General features: G+C 39.5%; 1 protein-coding gene across 4 annotated transcripts in view; it reads left to right on the forward strand.

The window, feature by feature from the left end:
* The window catches only part of FHIP1A (FHF complex subunit HOOK interacting protein 1A), a 251,136-nt gene that overhangs the window by 218,628 nt on the left and 17,288 nt on the right, over nucleotides 1–15,220 (forward strand). For all 4 annotated transcript variants that reach the window (XM_054484895.1, XM_054484894.2, XM_063664193.1 and 1 more), the window contains one exon: nucleotides 8,402–8,481. In XM_054484895.1, the coding sequence (XP_054340870.1) occupies nucleotides 8,402–8,481 (80 nt within the window). The remainder of the gene's footprint in view (nucleotides 1–8,401; nucleotides 8,482–15,220) is intronic.

The following is a 15,220-nucleotide window of genomic DNA, read 5'->3' on the forward strand; positions in this document are numbered from 1 at the left end:
CATTATACTTAATAGTGAAGAATGTTTTTCACTAAGATAAAGAAGAAGATATCTTCTCTCCTCAATTCTATTCAAGATGGTACTTCATTCTAGCCAGGGCAATTAAATAAGAAAATGAAATAAACACATTTATATTAAAAGTAAAATAATCAGTATTTGTAGATGACATGCTCTTGTATGTAAAAAACTAAGGAATGCACTAAAATTGTTAGAATGAATGAATCTAGTAAGGTTGCAGATACAAGATTAATGTACAAAAATCAATTTACAATAACATCAAAAGAATAAAATATGAATAAATTTTACAAAAGAAGGGCAAAACTTATGCTGCAAAAACTATAAAACATTGTTTAAATTAAAGAAGACCTAAATAAAAGGGAAAACACCCAGTGTTCATAGACCAGAAGACTTAATATTGTTAATATAGGAATACTCCACAAATCGATCTATAGTTTCAGTGCTTTTCTATAAAACTCCTATCTCGCCTATTTGTTGAAATAGATAAGCTGACTCTAAAATTCATATGGAAATGCAGTGGACCCAACAAACTTGAAGAAACAAGTTGGAGAACTCACCGTACCTGGTTTCAAAACTTTCTACAAAGCTACAGTAATCAAAGCAGTGTGGTGCAGGATAGACATACAGATCAGTGGAAGAGAATTGAAAATCCAGAAATAAACTCATATATCCATGGTCAATTAGTTTTCAACAAGATTTCAAGACCACTCAGTGAGAGAAAGAATAGTCTTTTTAACAAATGGTGCTGAGACAATTGGATATCCATGTGCAAAATAATAAGGCTGAATCCACACCTCATGCCATATATAAAAATTAACTCAAAATGGACCAAAGACCTAAATGTAAGAGCTAAAACTATAAAACTCTTAGAAGAAATCATAGGAGTAAATCCTTGTAGTCTTGACCGTGTTTTCTTAGATATGACACCAAAAGCATGAACAACAACAAATGAAAAAATTGATAAATTGGAAATTATCAAAATTAAAAACTTTTGCCTTCAAGGGACAACAGCAGGAACTTGAAAAGACAATTCACAGAATGGTAGGAAAGTTTTGCAAATCATATATCTGATAAGGTACTTGTACACAGAATAAACAACTCCTACAACTCAATAATATAAAGACAAATACACCCTGCTGCTCACCGTTAACAGTGAGCTGTAGGGGTTACTATGCAGTCTGATAAATTAACAGTGATTTGCAGGGTTTACTGTGGCAATGGATAAGAAGGAAACCTAGGGGGAGGAGCCAAGATGGCCGAATAGGAACAGCTCCGGTCTACAGCTCCCAGCGTGAGCGACGCAGAAGTCGGGTGATTTCTGCATTTCCATCTGAGGTACCGTGTTCATCTCACTAGGGAGTGCCAGACAGTGGGCGCAGGTCAGTGGGTGAGTGCACCGTGCGCCAGCCGAAGCAGGGGCGAGGCATTGCCTCACTCGGGAAGCGCAAGGGGTCAGGGAGTTCCCTTTCCAGGGGTGACAGACGGCACCTGGAAAATCGGGCCACTCCCACCTGAATACTGTGCTTTTCCGACGAGCTTAGGAAACGGTGCCCCAGGAGATTATAGCCCGCACCTGGCTCAGAGGGTCCTAAGCCCACGGAGTCTCGCTGATTGCTAGCACAGCAGTCTGAGATCAAACAGCAAGGTGGCAGCGAGGCTAGGGGAGGGGCGCCCGCCATTGCCCAGGTTCGCTTAGGTAAACAAAGCAGCCTGGAAGCTTAAACTGGGTGGAGCCCACCACAGCTCAAGGAGGCCTGCCTGCCTCTGTAGGCTCCACCTCTGGGGGCAGGGCACAGACAAACAAAAAGCAGTAACCTCTGCAGACTTAAATGTCCCTGTCTGACAGCTTTGAGGAGAGCAGTGGTTCTCCCAGCACGCAGCTGGAGATCTGAGAACGGGCAGACTGCCTCCTCAAGTGGGTCCCTGACCTCTGACCCCCAAGCAGCCTAACTGGGAGGCACCCCCCAGCAGGGGCAGACTGATACCTCACACGGCCAGCCAGGTACTCCAACAGACCTGCAGCTGAGGGTCCTGTCTGTTAGAAGGAAAACTAACAGAAAGGACATCCACACCAAAAACCCATCTGTACATCACCATCATCAAAGACCAAAAGTAGATAAAACCACAAAGATGAGGAAAAAACAGAGCAGAAAAACTGGAAACTCTAAAAAGCAGAGTGCCTCTCCTCCTCCAAAGGAGCACAGTTCCTCACCAGCAATGGAACAAAGCTGGACGGAGAATGACTTTGATGAGCTGAGAGAAGAAGGCTTCAGACGATCAAATTACTCCGAGCTATGGGAGGATATTCAAACCAAAGGCAAAGAAGTTGAAAACTTTGAAAAAAATTTAGAAGAATGTATAACTGGAATAACCAATACAGAGAAGTGCTTAAAGATGCTGATGGAGCTGAAAACCAAGGCTCGAGAACTACGTGAAGAATGCAGAAGCCTCAGGAGCCGATGCGATCAAATGGAAGAAAGGGTATCAGTCCTGGAAGATGAAATGAATGAAATGAAGCAAGAAGGGAAGTTTAGAGAAAAAAGAATAAAAAGAAACGCGCAAAGCCTCCAAGAAATGTGGGACTATGTGAAAAGACCAAATCTACGTCTGATTGGTGTACCTGAAAGTGACGGGGAGAATGGAAACAAGTTGGAAAACACTCTGCAGGATATTATCCAGGAGAACTTCCCCAATCTAGCAAGGCAGGCCAACATTCAGATTCAGGAAATACAGAGAACGCCACAAAGATACTCCTCGAGAAGAGCAACTCCAAGACACATAATTGTCAGATTCACCAAAGTTGAAATGAAGGAAAAAATGTTAAGGGCAGCCAGAGAGAAAGGTCGGGTTGCCCACAAAGGGAAGCCCATCAGACTAACAGCGGATCTCTCAGCAGAAACCCTACAAGCCAGAAGAGAGTGGGGGCCAATATCCAACATTCTTAAAGAAAAGAATTTTCAACCCAGAATTTCATATCCAGCCAAACTAAGCTTCATAAGTGAAGGAGAAATAAAATAATTTACAGACAAGCAAATGCTGAGAGATGTTGTCACCACCAGGCCTGCCCTACAAGAGCTCCTGAAGGAAGCGCTAAACATGGAAAGGCACAACCGGTACCAGCCACTGCAAAATCATGCCAAAATGTAAAGACCATCGAGATTAGGAAGAGACTGCATCAACTAACGAGCAAAATAACCAGCTAACATCATAATGACAGGATCAAATTCACACATAACAGTATTAACTTTAAATGTAAATGGACTAAATGTTCCAATTAAAAGACACAGACTGGCAAATTGGATAAAGACTCAAGACCCATCAGTATGCTGTATTCAGGAAACCCGTCTCACGTGCAGAGACACACATAGGCTCAAAATAAAAGGATGCAGGAAGATCTACCAAGCAAATGGAAAACAAAAAAAGGCAGGGGTTGCAATCCTAGTCTCTGATAAAACAGACTTTAAACCAACAAAGATCAAAAGAGACAAAGAAGGCCATTACATAATGGTAAAGGGATTAATTCAACAAGAAGAGCTAACTATCCTAAATATATATGCACCCAATACAGGAGCACCCAGATTCATAAAGCAAGTCCTGAGTGACCTACGAAGAGACTTAGACTCCCACACATTAATAATGGGAGACTTTAACACCCCACTGTCAATATTAGACAGATCAACGAGACAGAAAGTCAACAAGGATACCCAGGAATTGAACTCAGCTCTGCACCAAGTGGACCTAATAGACATCTACAGAACTCTCCACCCCAAATCAACAGAATATACATTTTTTTCAGCACCACACCACACCTATTCCAAAATTGACCACATACTTGGAAGTAAAGCTCTCCTCAATAAATGTAAAAGAACAGAAATTATAACAAACTATCTCTCAGATCACAGTGCAGTCAAGCTAGAACTCAGGATTAAGAATCTCACTCAAAACCGCTCAACTACATGGAAACTGAACAACCTGCTCCGGAATGACTACTGGGTACATAACAAAATGAAGGCAGAAATAAAGATGTTCTTTGAAACCAACGAGAACCAAGACACAACATACCAGAATCTCTGGGACACATTCAAAGCAGTGTGTAGAGGGAAATTTATAGCACTAAACGCCCATAAGAGAAAGCAGGAAAGATCCAAAATTGACACCCTAACATCACAATTAAAAGAACTAGAAAAGCAAGAGCAAACACATTCTAAAGCTAGCAGAAGGCAAGAAATAACTAAAATCAGAGCAGAACTGAAGGAAATAGAGACACAAAAAACCCTTCAAAAAATTAATGAATCCAGGAGCTGGTTTTTTGAAAGGATCAACAAAATTGATAGACCGCTAGCAAGATTAATAAAGAAAAAAAGAAGAATCAAATAGATGCAATAAAAAATGATAAAGGGGATATCACCACCAATCCCACAGAAATACAAACTACCATCAGAGAATACTACAAACACCGCTACGCAAATAAACTAGAAAATCTAGAAGAAATGGATAAATTCCTCGACACATACACCCTCCCAAGACTAAACCAGGAAGAAGTTGAATCTCTGAATAGACCAATAACAGGAGCTGAAATTGTGGCAATAATCAATAGCTTACCAACCAAAAAAAGTCCAGGACCAGATGGATTCACAGCCGAATTCTACCAGAGGTACAAGGAGGAACTGGTACCATTCCTTTTGAAACTATTCCAATCAATAGAAAAAGAGGGAATCCTCCCTAACTCATTTTATGAGGCCAGCATCATCCTGATACCAAAGCCGGGCAGAGATACAACCAAAAAAGAGAATTTTAGACCAATATCCTTGATGAACATTGATGCAAAAATCCTCAATAAAATACTGGCAAACAGAATCCAGCAGCACATCAAAAAGCTTATCCACCATGATCAAGTGGGCTTCATCCCTGGGATGCAAGGCTGGTTCAATATACGCAAATCAATAAATGTAATCCAGCATATAAACAGAACCAAAGACAAAAACCACATGATTATCTCAATAGATGCAGAAAAGGCCTTTGACAAAATTCAACAGCCCTTCATGCTAAAAACTCTCAATAAATTAGGTATTGATGGGACGTATCTCAAAATAATAAGAGCTATTTATGACAAACCCACGGCCAATATCATACTGAATGGGCAAAAACTGGAAGCATTCCCTTTGAAAACTGGCACAAGACAGGGATGCCCTCTCTCACCACTTCTATTCAACATAGTGTTGGAAGTTCTGGCCAGGGCAATTAGGCAAGAGAAGGAAATAAAGGGTATTCAATGAGGAAAAGAGGAAGTCAAATTGTCCCTGTTTGCAGACGACATGATTGTATATCTAGAAAACCCCATTGTCTCAGCCCAAAATCTCCTTAAGCTGATAAGCAACTTCAGCAAAGTCTCAGGATACAAAATCAATGTACAAAAATCACAAGCATTCTTATACACCAATAACAGACAAACAGAGAGCCAAATCATGAGTGAACTCCCATTGACAATTGCTTCAAAGAGAATAAAATACCTAGGAATCCAACTTACAAGGGATGTGAAGGACCTCTTCAAGGAGAACTATAAACCACTGCTCAAGGAAATAAAAGAGGATACAAACAAATGGAAGAACATTCCATGCTCATGGGTAGGAAGAATCAATATCGTGAAAATGGCCATCCTTCCCAAGGTAATTTACAGATTCAATGCCATCCCCATCAAGCTACCAATGACTTTCTTCACAGAATTGGAAAAAAACTACTTTAAAGTTCATATGGAACCAAAAAAGAGCCCGCATCGCCAAGTCAATCCTAAGCGAAAAGAACAAAGCTGGAGGCATCACACTACCTGACTTCAAACTATACTACAAGGCTACAGTAACCAAAACAGCATGGTACTGGTACCAAAACAGAGATATAGATCAATGGAACAGAACAGAGCCCTCAGAAATAATGCCACATATCTACAACTATCTGATCTTTGACAAACCTGAGAAAAACAAGAAATGGGGAAAGGATTCCCTATTTAATAAATGGTGCTGGGAAAACTGGCTAGCCATATGTAGAAAGCTGAAACTGGATCCCTTCCTTACACCTTATACAAAAATCAATTCAAGATGGATTAAAGACTTAAACGTTAGACCTAAAACCATAAAAACCCTAGAAGAAAACCTAGGCATTACCATTCAGGACATAGGCATGGGCAAGGACTTCATGTCTAAAACACCAAAAGCAATGGCAACAAAAGCCAAAATTGACAAATGGGATCTAATTAAACTAAAGAGCTTCTGCACAGCAAAAGAAACTACCATCAGAGTGAACAGGCAACCTACAAAATGGGAGAAAATTTTCGCAACCTACTCATCTGACAAAGGGCTAATATCCAGAATCTACAATGAACTCAAACAAATCTACAAGAAAAAAACAAACAACCCCATCAAAAAGTGGGCAAAGGACATGAACAGACACTTCTCAAAAGAAGACATTTATGCAGCCAAAAAGCACATGAAAAAATGCTCACCATCACTGGCCATCAGAGAAATGCAAATCAAAACCACAATGAGATACCATCTCACACCAGTTAGAATGGCAATCATTAAAAAGTCAGGAAACAACAGGTGCTGGAGAGGATGTGGAGAAATAGGAACACTTTTACACTGTTGGTAGGACTGTAAACTAGTTCAACCCTTGTGGAAGTCAGTGTGGCGATTCCTCAGGGATCTAGAACTAGAAATTCCATTCGACCCAGCCATCCCATTACTGGATATATACCCAAAGGACTATAAATCATGCTGCTATAAAGACACATGCACACGTATGTTTATTGCGGCATTATTCACAATAGCAAAGACTTGGAACCAACCCAAATGTCCAACAATGATAGACTGGGTTAAGAAAATGTGGCACATATACACCATGGAATACTATGCAGCCATAAAAAATGATGAGTTCATGTCCTTTGTAGGGACATGGATGAAATTGGAAATCATCATTCTCAGTAAACTATCGCAAGAACAAAAAACCAAACACTGCATATTCTCACTCATAGGTGGGAATTGAACAATGAGAACACATGGACACAGGAAGGGGAACATCACAATCTGGGGACTGTTGTGGGGTGGGGGGAGGGGGAGGGATAGCATTGGGAGATATACCTAATGCTAGATGACGAGTTGGTGGGTGCAGCGCACCAGCATGGCACATGTATACATATGTAACTTACCTGCACATTGCGCACATGTACCATAAAACCTAAAGTATAATAATAATAATAATAATAATAATAATAATAATAATAAAGGAAAGCAAACTGAGCTGGGGAAAGGAGGTGTTGGATGGTAATATTGTGAGACAGAACAGAAAGATTTCTTAAGGGAGGTGATGCCTAAGCTAAGACTTTGAGAATAGATAGGAGTTAGCCTGTGGGGGGAGTCAGGAAAAGGCATTGCATTTAATGGAACCACATGTGCAAAGACTTGGAATCGGAGCAGAGTATGTTGCTTCTAGCTAACTACAAGTATATGACCTGCCCTGAGGATAAGAGATGTTTTGGGTTAGGCTAAGTACAGCTCTTTCTTTATAGCATTGTTGTGGATTTCATTGGCCAGATTTTAAGCCCAACCTGCCTAGAAGGCAGACTAGCATTTATTCTCCTGTACAAAGAATGAGAGCTTAAAATTACTTAAATGGGCCAGTATGATTGTTAAAAGCTTACTCTCAAAAGGGTACAAAGATTCTACAATACACCTTTGGGTATCTCCCCTATTTGGCAGCTTACCTTCTCTTTCTGGAAATCAGTGATTGATAGAATTCTTGTTTTTTAAAGAACTTTTTAGAAAAGAACATTATCTCACCCTCAGCACAATGGGAAATGGAACCAAGGAAGATGCCCCAAAGCCAAGAGAGGAGCTGAGCTTGAGACTAAGAACTCTGAAGGGAGACTTGGCTAGGTTATATGCAATTTTCTGTGAGCCCTGTCTTGTAAATAACTAATGTCATATTTGAAAATAACTCAGGAAAACAAATTACCTAAATAGGAGATTGTGTGTGTGTGTGTGTGTGTGTGTGTGTGTATGTGAGAGAGAGAGAGAGAATTGGAGAATTGTAGGTAGAATGTTTATCTATCTGGATCTTTAAAAGTTGGAAATATGAGCCCAGACATTTTTGTAGGAAGATAATTCTGCACAGTGGCATAATTCCAGACACTGGCTTTCTCTAATCAAATCCTATAGGAGAATTGATATCCTGAATACACATTCTCCCTGGCAGCAGCATGCTTTTTATCAAAACTGCTAAAAAAAAAAAAAAGAGGCCATTTTATTTTGTGATTCTGATTTATTTACCATCTGTGGGGAGTAGAGTTATCGTTCCAACATCTGAACTAGAATGTGTGTCTCTTGCTTCCCAGCTTTGTGTGGTGTCCCTGGCATTATTCAGAACTCTCATTGGTTTACATTGTGAAGATGTGATGTTACAGCTAGTTCTAAGGTGAGTTGCCTTTTTTGTTTCCTTTAAAGAAAAATTCACTTTATATTACTTTATATTCAGATACTTTATAATATTTATATACTTTATATTACTTTGGTCATATAAGCTAAAAAGGGGCGAAGCGTCTAAAGAAGAAAATTATCAAGAACATTAATTTATTTTTTGCATTGTTTCCCAAGGTTAATTTTATTTGTACTATTAAAAGTTTTTAGAGGGCCATATGCATTATATTGTAAATGTGCTCCTGGAAATTATAGATAGAATGTTTGAAAATGTTCAGAAGTATTATAAAAGCTATTCTGGTCTGTGGCTGAATGTCTTTCTCCTGAAGTGCATTTATAGGGGACTTTTGCTATTAAAAGCAAGTGTTCCAAATATTGTCAAAGTGTGATGCTGGAAACTAGTTAGAAATGCAAATTCTTGGTCTCCTCTCAGACCTACTGAATCAGAAACTCTGGGGTTAGGGCCCAGCAAGCCATGTTTTAACAAATTCCGGGGGATTCTGATGCACTACTAAGTTTGAGAACCACTTTGAGGAGTGATACTGTGCAGGCATAACATCTTGCAAAAGAGAGCGATTACAAAATGAGTCTGAAAAAGCTGGTGGTGGCCTATTGTGGAGGGCCTTATAGAATTGTCAGGAGAGTATCACCTATTAGTTTTTCAAGTTTAAAAGAGCTTTTGAACTTGTTATGGTTTTAGATTAGGTCATCAGTAGCTAATCTTAAAGATTAGCAGAAAAAAGAAACACCCTGGGTAGTCTGGGTAGAGCATTATTTATCTGTCCTAAAAGGATTATGTTAGCTCCTCATCAAGCCTCTACTGATATATGACAGAATGCATTAGCAAGGCCTGAATGAAATCCAGAACAACTTGGCAAAGCCGTTTTTAGTGCCAAAAAAACCAGGCTTTTACTCCAAAGTGGGTAAAGCCTGATGGTATTTTAATGTTAAATTCTTAAATACTGCTTCTTTGATGGTAGGAAAACCAGCTGTCTTTTTCAGTGTACTTGGAAGCCTGGCCTTGATCTGGAGGTGCAGTGCAGAGCTTCCCAGCTCTGAGTCACCAAGTCAGATTTAGTCTAGGTGATGGAAGCTCTTGCTTGCTGGCTGTTCAGTGGCCTTTAGAAGGTGAGTGCTGATCACCCTTTTACTGCTCATATAGTGGTGTTTGTTGTGTTAAAAAAGTGTCCTCAGAGATGGCATCGGTAATGGCTTCTCTGGAGACCCAGACTTGCCCCTTATAAAGATGAAGAGATCAGCTCATGGTTGAAATACATAAATGTTCAAGTCAGGGCTAGTCATTTCTAGGGTGGGTGAGGACAAATATACCAGGAAAGTGCCTGAATGTTATGTTATCACAAGTTCTGAATGGAATAATGAAAAAAAAAAAAATGCCAGACCTGACGTTAGGAAATGGGCTTGACTGCCTGGTCCTAGACTCTCTGGGCCCACGTTTCTTTAATGAGGATGATAGTGATAATAATAATAATATGGTTGCTCTTAATTGAATACTTCCTCTGTTTGTAATTCTGCTGTACTGCTTGAGGGATTCCACCAGGAGAGAAACTGAGAGGACATACACAGAAGTCAGTTGGGCACATAATAGGCATACAAGAAGCCATCGGCTCCTGGTATCCTTCTTCTGCACTGCTGATGTGACTTGGCCTGTTTTGGTTTTGGAGTATGCCACCTCATAAGGTTACTGGGAGGATCAAATGTGGTGATGTCTATGAAAATGTTTTGAAATGCTGTAAAGCAAGGTTGTGTAACCTGTGGCCTGCGGGCCACATGTGGCCCAGGACAGCTTTGAATGGGGCCCAACGCAAATTTGTAAACATTCTTAAAACATTATGAGATTTTTTTGCAATTTTTTTTTCTTTTAGCTATCATTAGTGCTAGTGTATTTTATGTGTGGCATAAATACATAAGAATTTATGGCATAAATACATAAGAATTGTCTTCTTCTTCCAGTGTGGCCCAGGGAAGCCAAAAAATTAGACACACCTGCTGTAAAGTATAACACTCATTTTAAGGGAGGGAATTTTCTAGAAAGGACATTTTAAACTAATGAAAATAATTCTTTCCTGATTTAGAAGCTGTGCAAAAAGCAAAGCCAATAAAAAAATCTTTATTCTTCAAGTCATTTAAACATTATTTTAAGGGACATAAAAAATAGATTTATAATCTGTCCTTTTTGTTTGTTGCTGCCACTGCAGTCATTTGAATATACATGATAAACTTGCAGATCTGAGAGGCAGCAGAGCAGTGAAGATTATGTGACTGCGTTTAATGAAGGTATTTGTTATGTGATAAATAAATAATGACTATATGTCAATTTTTGTTACAACCCAAATACTAATAAATACCAACATTTCAAAATGATGATCCATTTGTAACAGATACTAGTTTCTTTCATTTGGCGAAATGTAAGTTGAAATAAGGTACCCCCAAAGACAGGATATTTTAGTGAACAGAAAACCAAGGAGAAATTGTCCACCTCCACGGATATGACATATGATAGGCCAAAGGCAAGCAGGAAATGCTGACAAGCAGTGAGGTAACAAATCTCTGCCATGCTCCTGGAACCTCCCAGTTGAGACAAAATTTAATTGCTTAATACATTGAATGCTATTTCTGAATATTCTGGTTAGAGAGTTTTTTTTCAGAAGTACTGGTCCATTGTCAGGTTTATGAACTGCCTTGCCTGTTGTGTTCAGATAGAGGTTGTTTTGCCTGAAGAGAAGCTGTGTGTATACTTCAGGAACATTTTCATCTTGCATAGGAGCTAGGGGTCTGGAGGAAAGGAAAACAACAACAACAACAACAAAAAACCCTGTAAAGCCTGCCAGCCTAGGGGAAAATGAATAGGAGAAATATGGCCAGAACTTCTTTGAATCACAAATGATCTTTTTGAATTCACTAACATTGCTTTGTAGATTTTTGTCTATTGGTGCATTGTTGGGGTTATCATCCCAGAAGAGGCACTTCACTTAGCTTGTTGTACTTCACTGCCTTGTTTTGCTTGTGTTTATGGTCAGTGTAGCATAGGGCAATATGTATGCTTTGTTATCAATTGATTGTCACTGAATTATTTTAGAAGTGATGACGGTTTAATTTAATGACTGATATCCAAGAAAATAAGAAATAGGCCCAGGGTTATAAAGGGTTGGGGAAATAGTGAAAATCAGGGAGGACAATATATATGATATATATGTATCATATATCATATTTTGGACAATATGTATGATATATATCATATATGATATATTTTGGACAATATGTATGATATATATCATATGATATCATATTTTGGACAATATGTATGATATATATGATACATACTTTATTTATATATTATATATATTTTTTCTTTTTTTCCTTCTGTGTTGGGGGATGGCTTTGCAAAATCTGGACCTCTGAAGTCAGATATTTATTAGTCTCTGATTATTTTTATAGTTTCATGAATTTAAATTCTCAAATAAAATACATATAATATAAATGAAAAGATAGTTTGATGATAAATACCTATACTAAATTCATAAGTGATTTTTCTGCTATTGACAGCCAATTCATTTTAATATTTGAAATTTGGGGACATTCTGGCATTCATTCTATTTCTAATCTTTTCCTGTGAGTGATGAAAAGACAGAGACAGAGGAGCACAGTCTGTTTTTCCTATTCTTTCTTCTGGGATGATCCTTCATTTTAAAGATACAGCAGAACCACTGCTTGTTTTCTTTTTTTCTTTTCTTTTGAAAATTGATGTATAATAGTTGCACATATTTTTGGGGTACACATGATATTTTGATGCATGCATGCACTGTGTAATAATCAAATCGGGATCATTAGGATATCTATCATGTCAAGCATTTATCTTTGTGTTGGGAACATTACAATTATTTTCTTCTAGCTATTTTGAAATATACAATAAATTATTGTCAACTGTAATTTCGCTACTGTACTATTAAATACTAGCACTCTATCTAGCTGTATTTTTGTACCCCTTAACTAACTTCTTACCCCTTCCCTTCCCAGCCTCTGTAACCACGATTCTACTCTCTACTTCCATGAGATTCACTTTTGTAGCTCCTGCGTATGAGTGAGAACATGAGATATTTGTCTTTTTGTGCCTGGCTTATTTCACTTAACATAGTGACCTCTGAGAACCACCATTCAGAATACTGGCGGGCTAGTCATTTGAATAGACTCCCCATTTCCAGTTTTGTAGACTCTTTCAGCCAATAGGGGATCTCCCTTTATTTGATTTATTCAGAAGAAAATTTTTAGTTTCTACTGAAAGCATGTATTTGCAAAGTTGCAAATTCCCAATAAGTCTTTATTCCAATATAGTTTAAAGCTACCCACTGGTGATATTTGATAAATAGCTTTATTAGCTTTGATCCAGTGTTCCATTTTTAATACTTCAAAGAATAAAAATTATGAATATCAACTTAAATCATGCAATATGCTTAGTTTAAGCTGTAAGCAGTCATTGCTGTTCCAGCAGTATATAAAAGCATTGAAGCAGTTTATTTCTTAAATAATTAATGACCAAAATAAGGATACCATAAATCCTGTGTAATCTGAATTTCTCTAGGCCTCACCAGCCTATAGGAAGAGTTCACATCAATGGCTACAGGACAGATTTTCCCAGCTCTCACCCCAGCCACCTCATGGAAAACCTTGGACCCGTCCCCAAACCCCCCACCCAACACAAAAAGTATCACCCATCACTTCTAGGGATCACCAAGTGAGAAATCATTTTTGTTTATCTGTTTTTGTTTTTGAGAGACAGGCTTTCACTCTGTTCTCCAGGCTGGAGTGCAGTAGTGTAGTCATAGCACAGTGCAGCCTCTATGTCCTGGGCTCAACAGATCCTCCCACCTCAGCCTCCCGACTAGCTGGGACAAGTACACACCACTACACCCAGCTAACTCTTCTATGTTTTATAGAAACAGGATCTTGCTGTGTTGCTCAGGCTGGTTTTGAACTCTTGGCCTCAAACAGTCCTCCCACCTTAGCTTCCCAAAATGCTGTGATTGCAGGCATGAGGCACTGTACCCAACCCCCAAATAAGGAGTCTTACATATATGCATGAACAAATCTCCCACCACGTTTGCCACAGCAGCATCAGCCATGGTCCCCTCTCCTGCTCCGATCCCTTTTGTTGCTGCTGCCTTCCCTTCCCACCCTGCAACCTGCTGCCCCTGTTCCTGCTGTGCACCCTGGCGCCCTCCTGTGGTGCTAGAGCAGCATTGCCTTCTCTGGGTGCCCACTGGGGTCCAGTTATGCTTTGTTCACAGCTGGTGGGTTCATACAGAGGTGCGAGAATGCTTCTCTCTCATGTGTTATTTCTGGTTACCAGAGCATCTCTACTCACAGATATCCTTGTGGAAAAGAGCTCCTTTATTTTCTGCCTGCAACTTTCATTTTTCCTCATTGCTAAAGTCCCCAAAACTAAGCCAAGAATCAGAACAGGCTTGCCCCCTGTTCCATACTTTCCTTTTTGTCCTTGTAACGTTCTACTTTCATGAAACTGCACTTATGAAAACAGATGCCACCACATCAGACCTGCAGGGTGTGTCTGGTTCTTACTGACAGCAGGTTCAAAATATATATCTGCCCATGGAGACAGCAGGAGGAGGGGATGAGGACCGCCTTACCTAGATGGTTTGCTTTTTCTGAGAACTGAAGGTTAAGTGGCAAGTTTGCCATATCATACCTGGAAAGTATTATTAAAACCTTCAGCATCAAGTACCACACAGAGAGTGGAATCTTTCTTCCCTCTCTGACTGTGGCTCTTGCAGTGGATCAGTTGTGAATATCAACTTAGGTTTTCCTCATTTGGATCAACAGGAGGTGTGGGAGATGGTTGAATGTTTACAGGCCTGAAGACATGTCCTGAAAGTCGTACTTTTTATCTTTTTTTTACGAAAACCTTAATCTTAGCTTGTTTTTCTCTGCACTGCTTCTTTCTCAAATGCCAAATACAGAAGCAAAAACATTCTGGCTGATTGAAAGGCTGTGATCGTTCACATAAGGGCTTGGGCTCATCTGTAATTGGCTCCTGCACACATATGTGATGCTTGGCTCTGGCTATAAGTTCTTTATCCCATTTGCTCCATTTTTGTTTAAATAAGCAGTATGTTTTTTTTTCCCTGTTAAGAAAGTAAGTCATTTAAACACACTTTATTCTAGCCATGAAGCCCACTGATGTGCTCCAGGTGTGTCAGAAATAGTTGCTCAGGTTTTCTTGTCCCCGGGTTCAAAATGATACTCAGATGCTTTTGATCACCAACCAAAAGTGTTTTGTGTGAAATGGGGCCCAGTGATCCTCAGTGAGTCATTTTCCATTATGTTTTCTCCTGGCCACCCCTAAGAACATAAGAAAAGGTTTACACTATGGAGTGGTTGTTTGCTGCTGCCATTCAGTGCCTGCAATGAGCCAGAGTTTCCGGGATTATAAGAGAAATGACTGGAGCAGCTCCTTGCTGTGGTAGCACATTATATTCAAGAGGTAGACACTGAAGTAATTGTGATACAAGATAATAGTGCTTAATAGAGGCCCATGAGCATAGTGGAGGGAGGGATTAGCTCCCTCTCAAAGAAGGTGACACTGAAGCTGGACTTTGTAGAATGAAAGGCATTGGTCAGGCAGAGAAAAGGGGAAAGCACAGGCCAGGTAAAGGTGACAGTGGGCACAAAGGCATGGAGTTGAAGAGGGATCATTTAAGAGA

This window comes from Pongo pygmaeus, chromosome 3, assembly GCF_028885625.2.
Source record: "Pongo pygmaeus isolate AG05252 chromosome 3, NHGRI_mPonPyg2-v2.0_pri, whole genome shotgun sequence".
NCBI classification, from domain to species: Eukaryota; Metazoa; Chordata; class Mammalia; order Primates; family Hominidae; genus Pongo; species Pongo pygmaeus.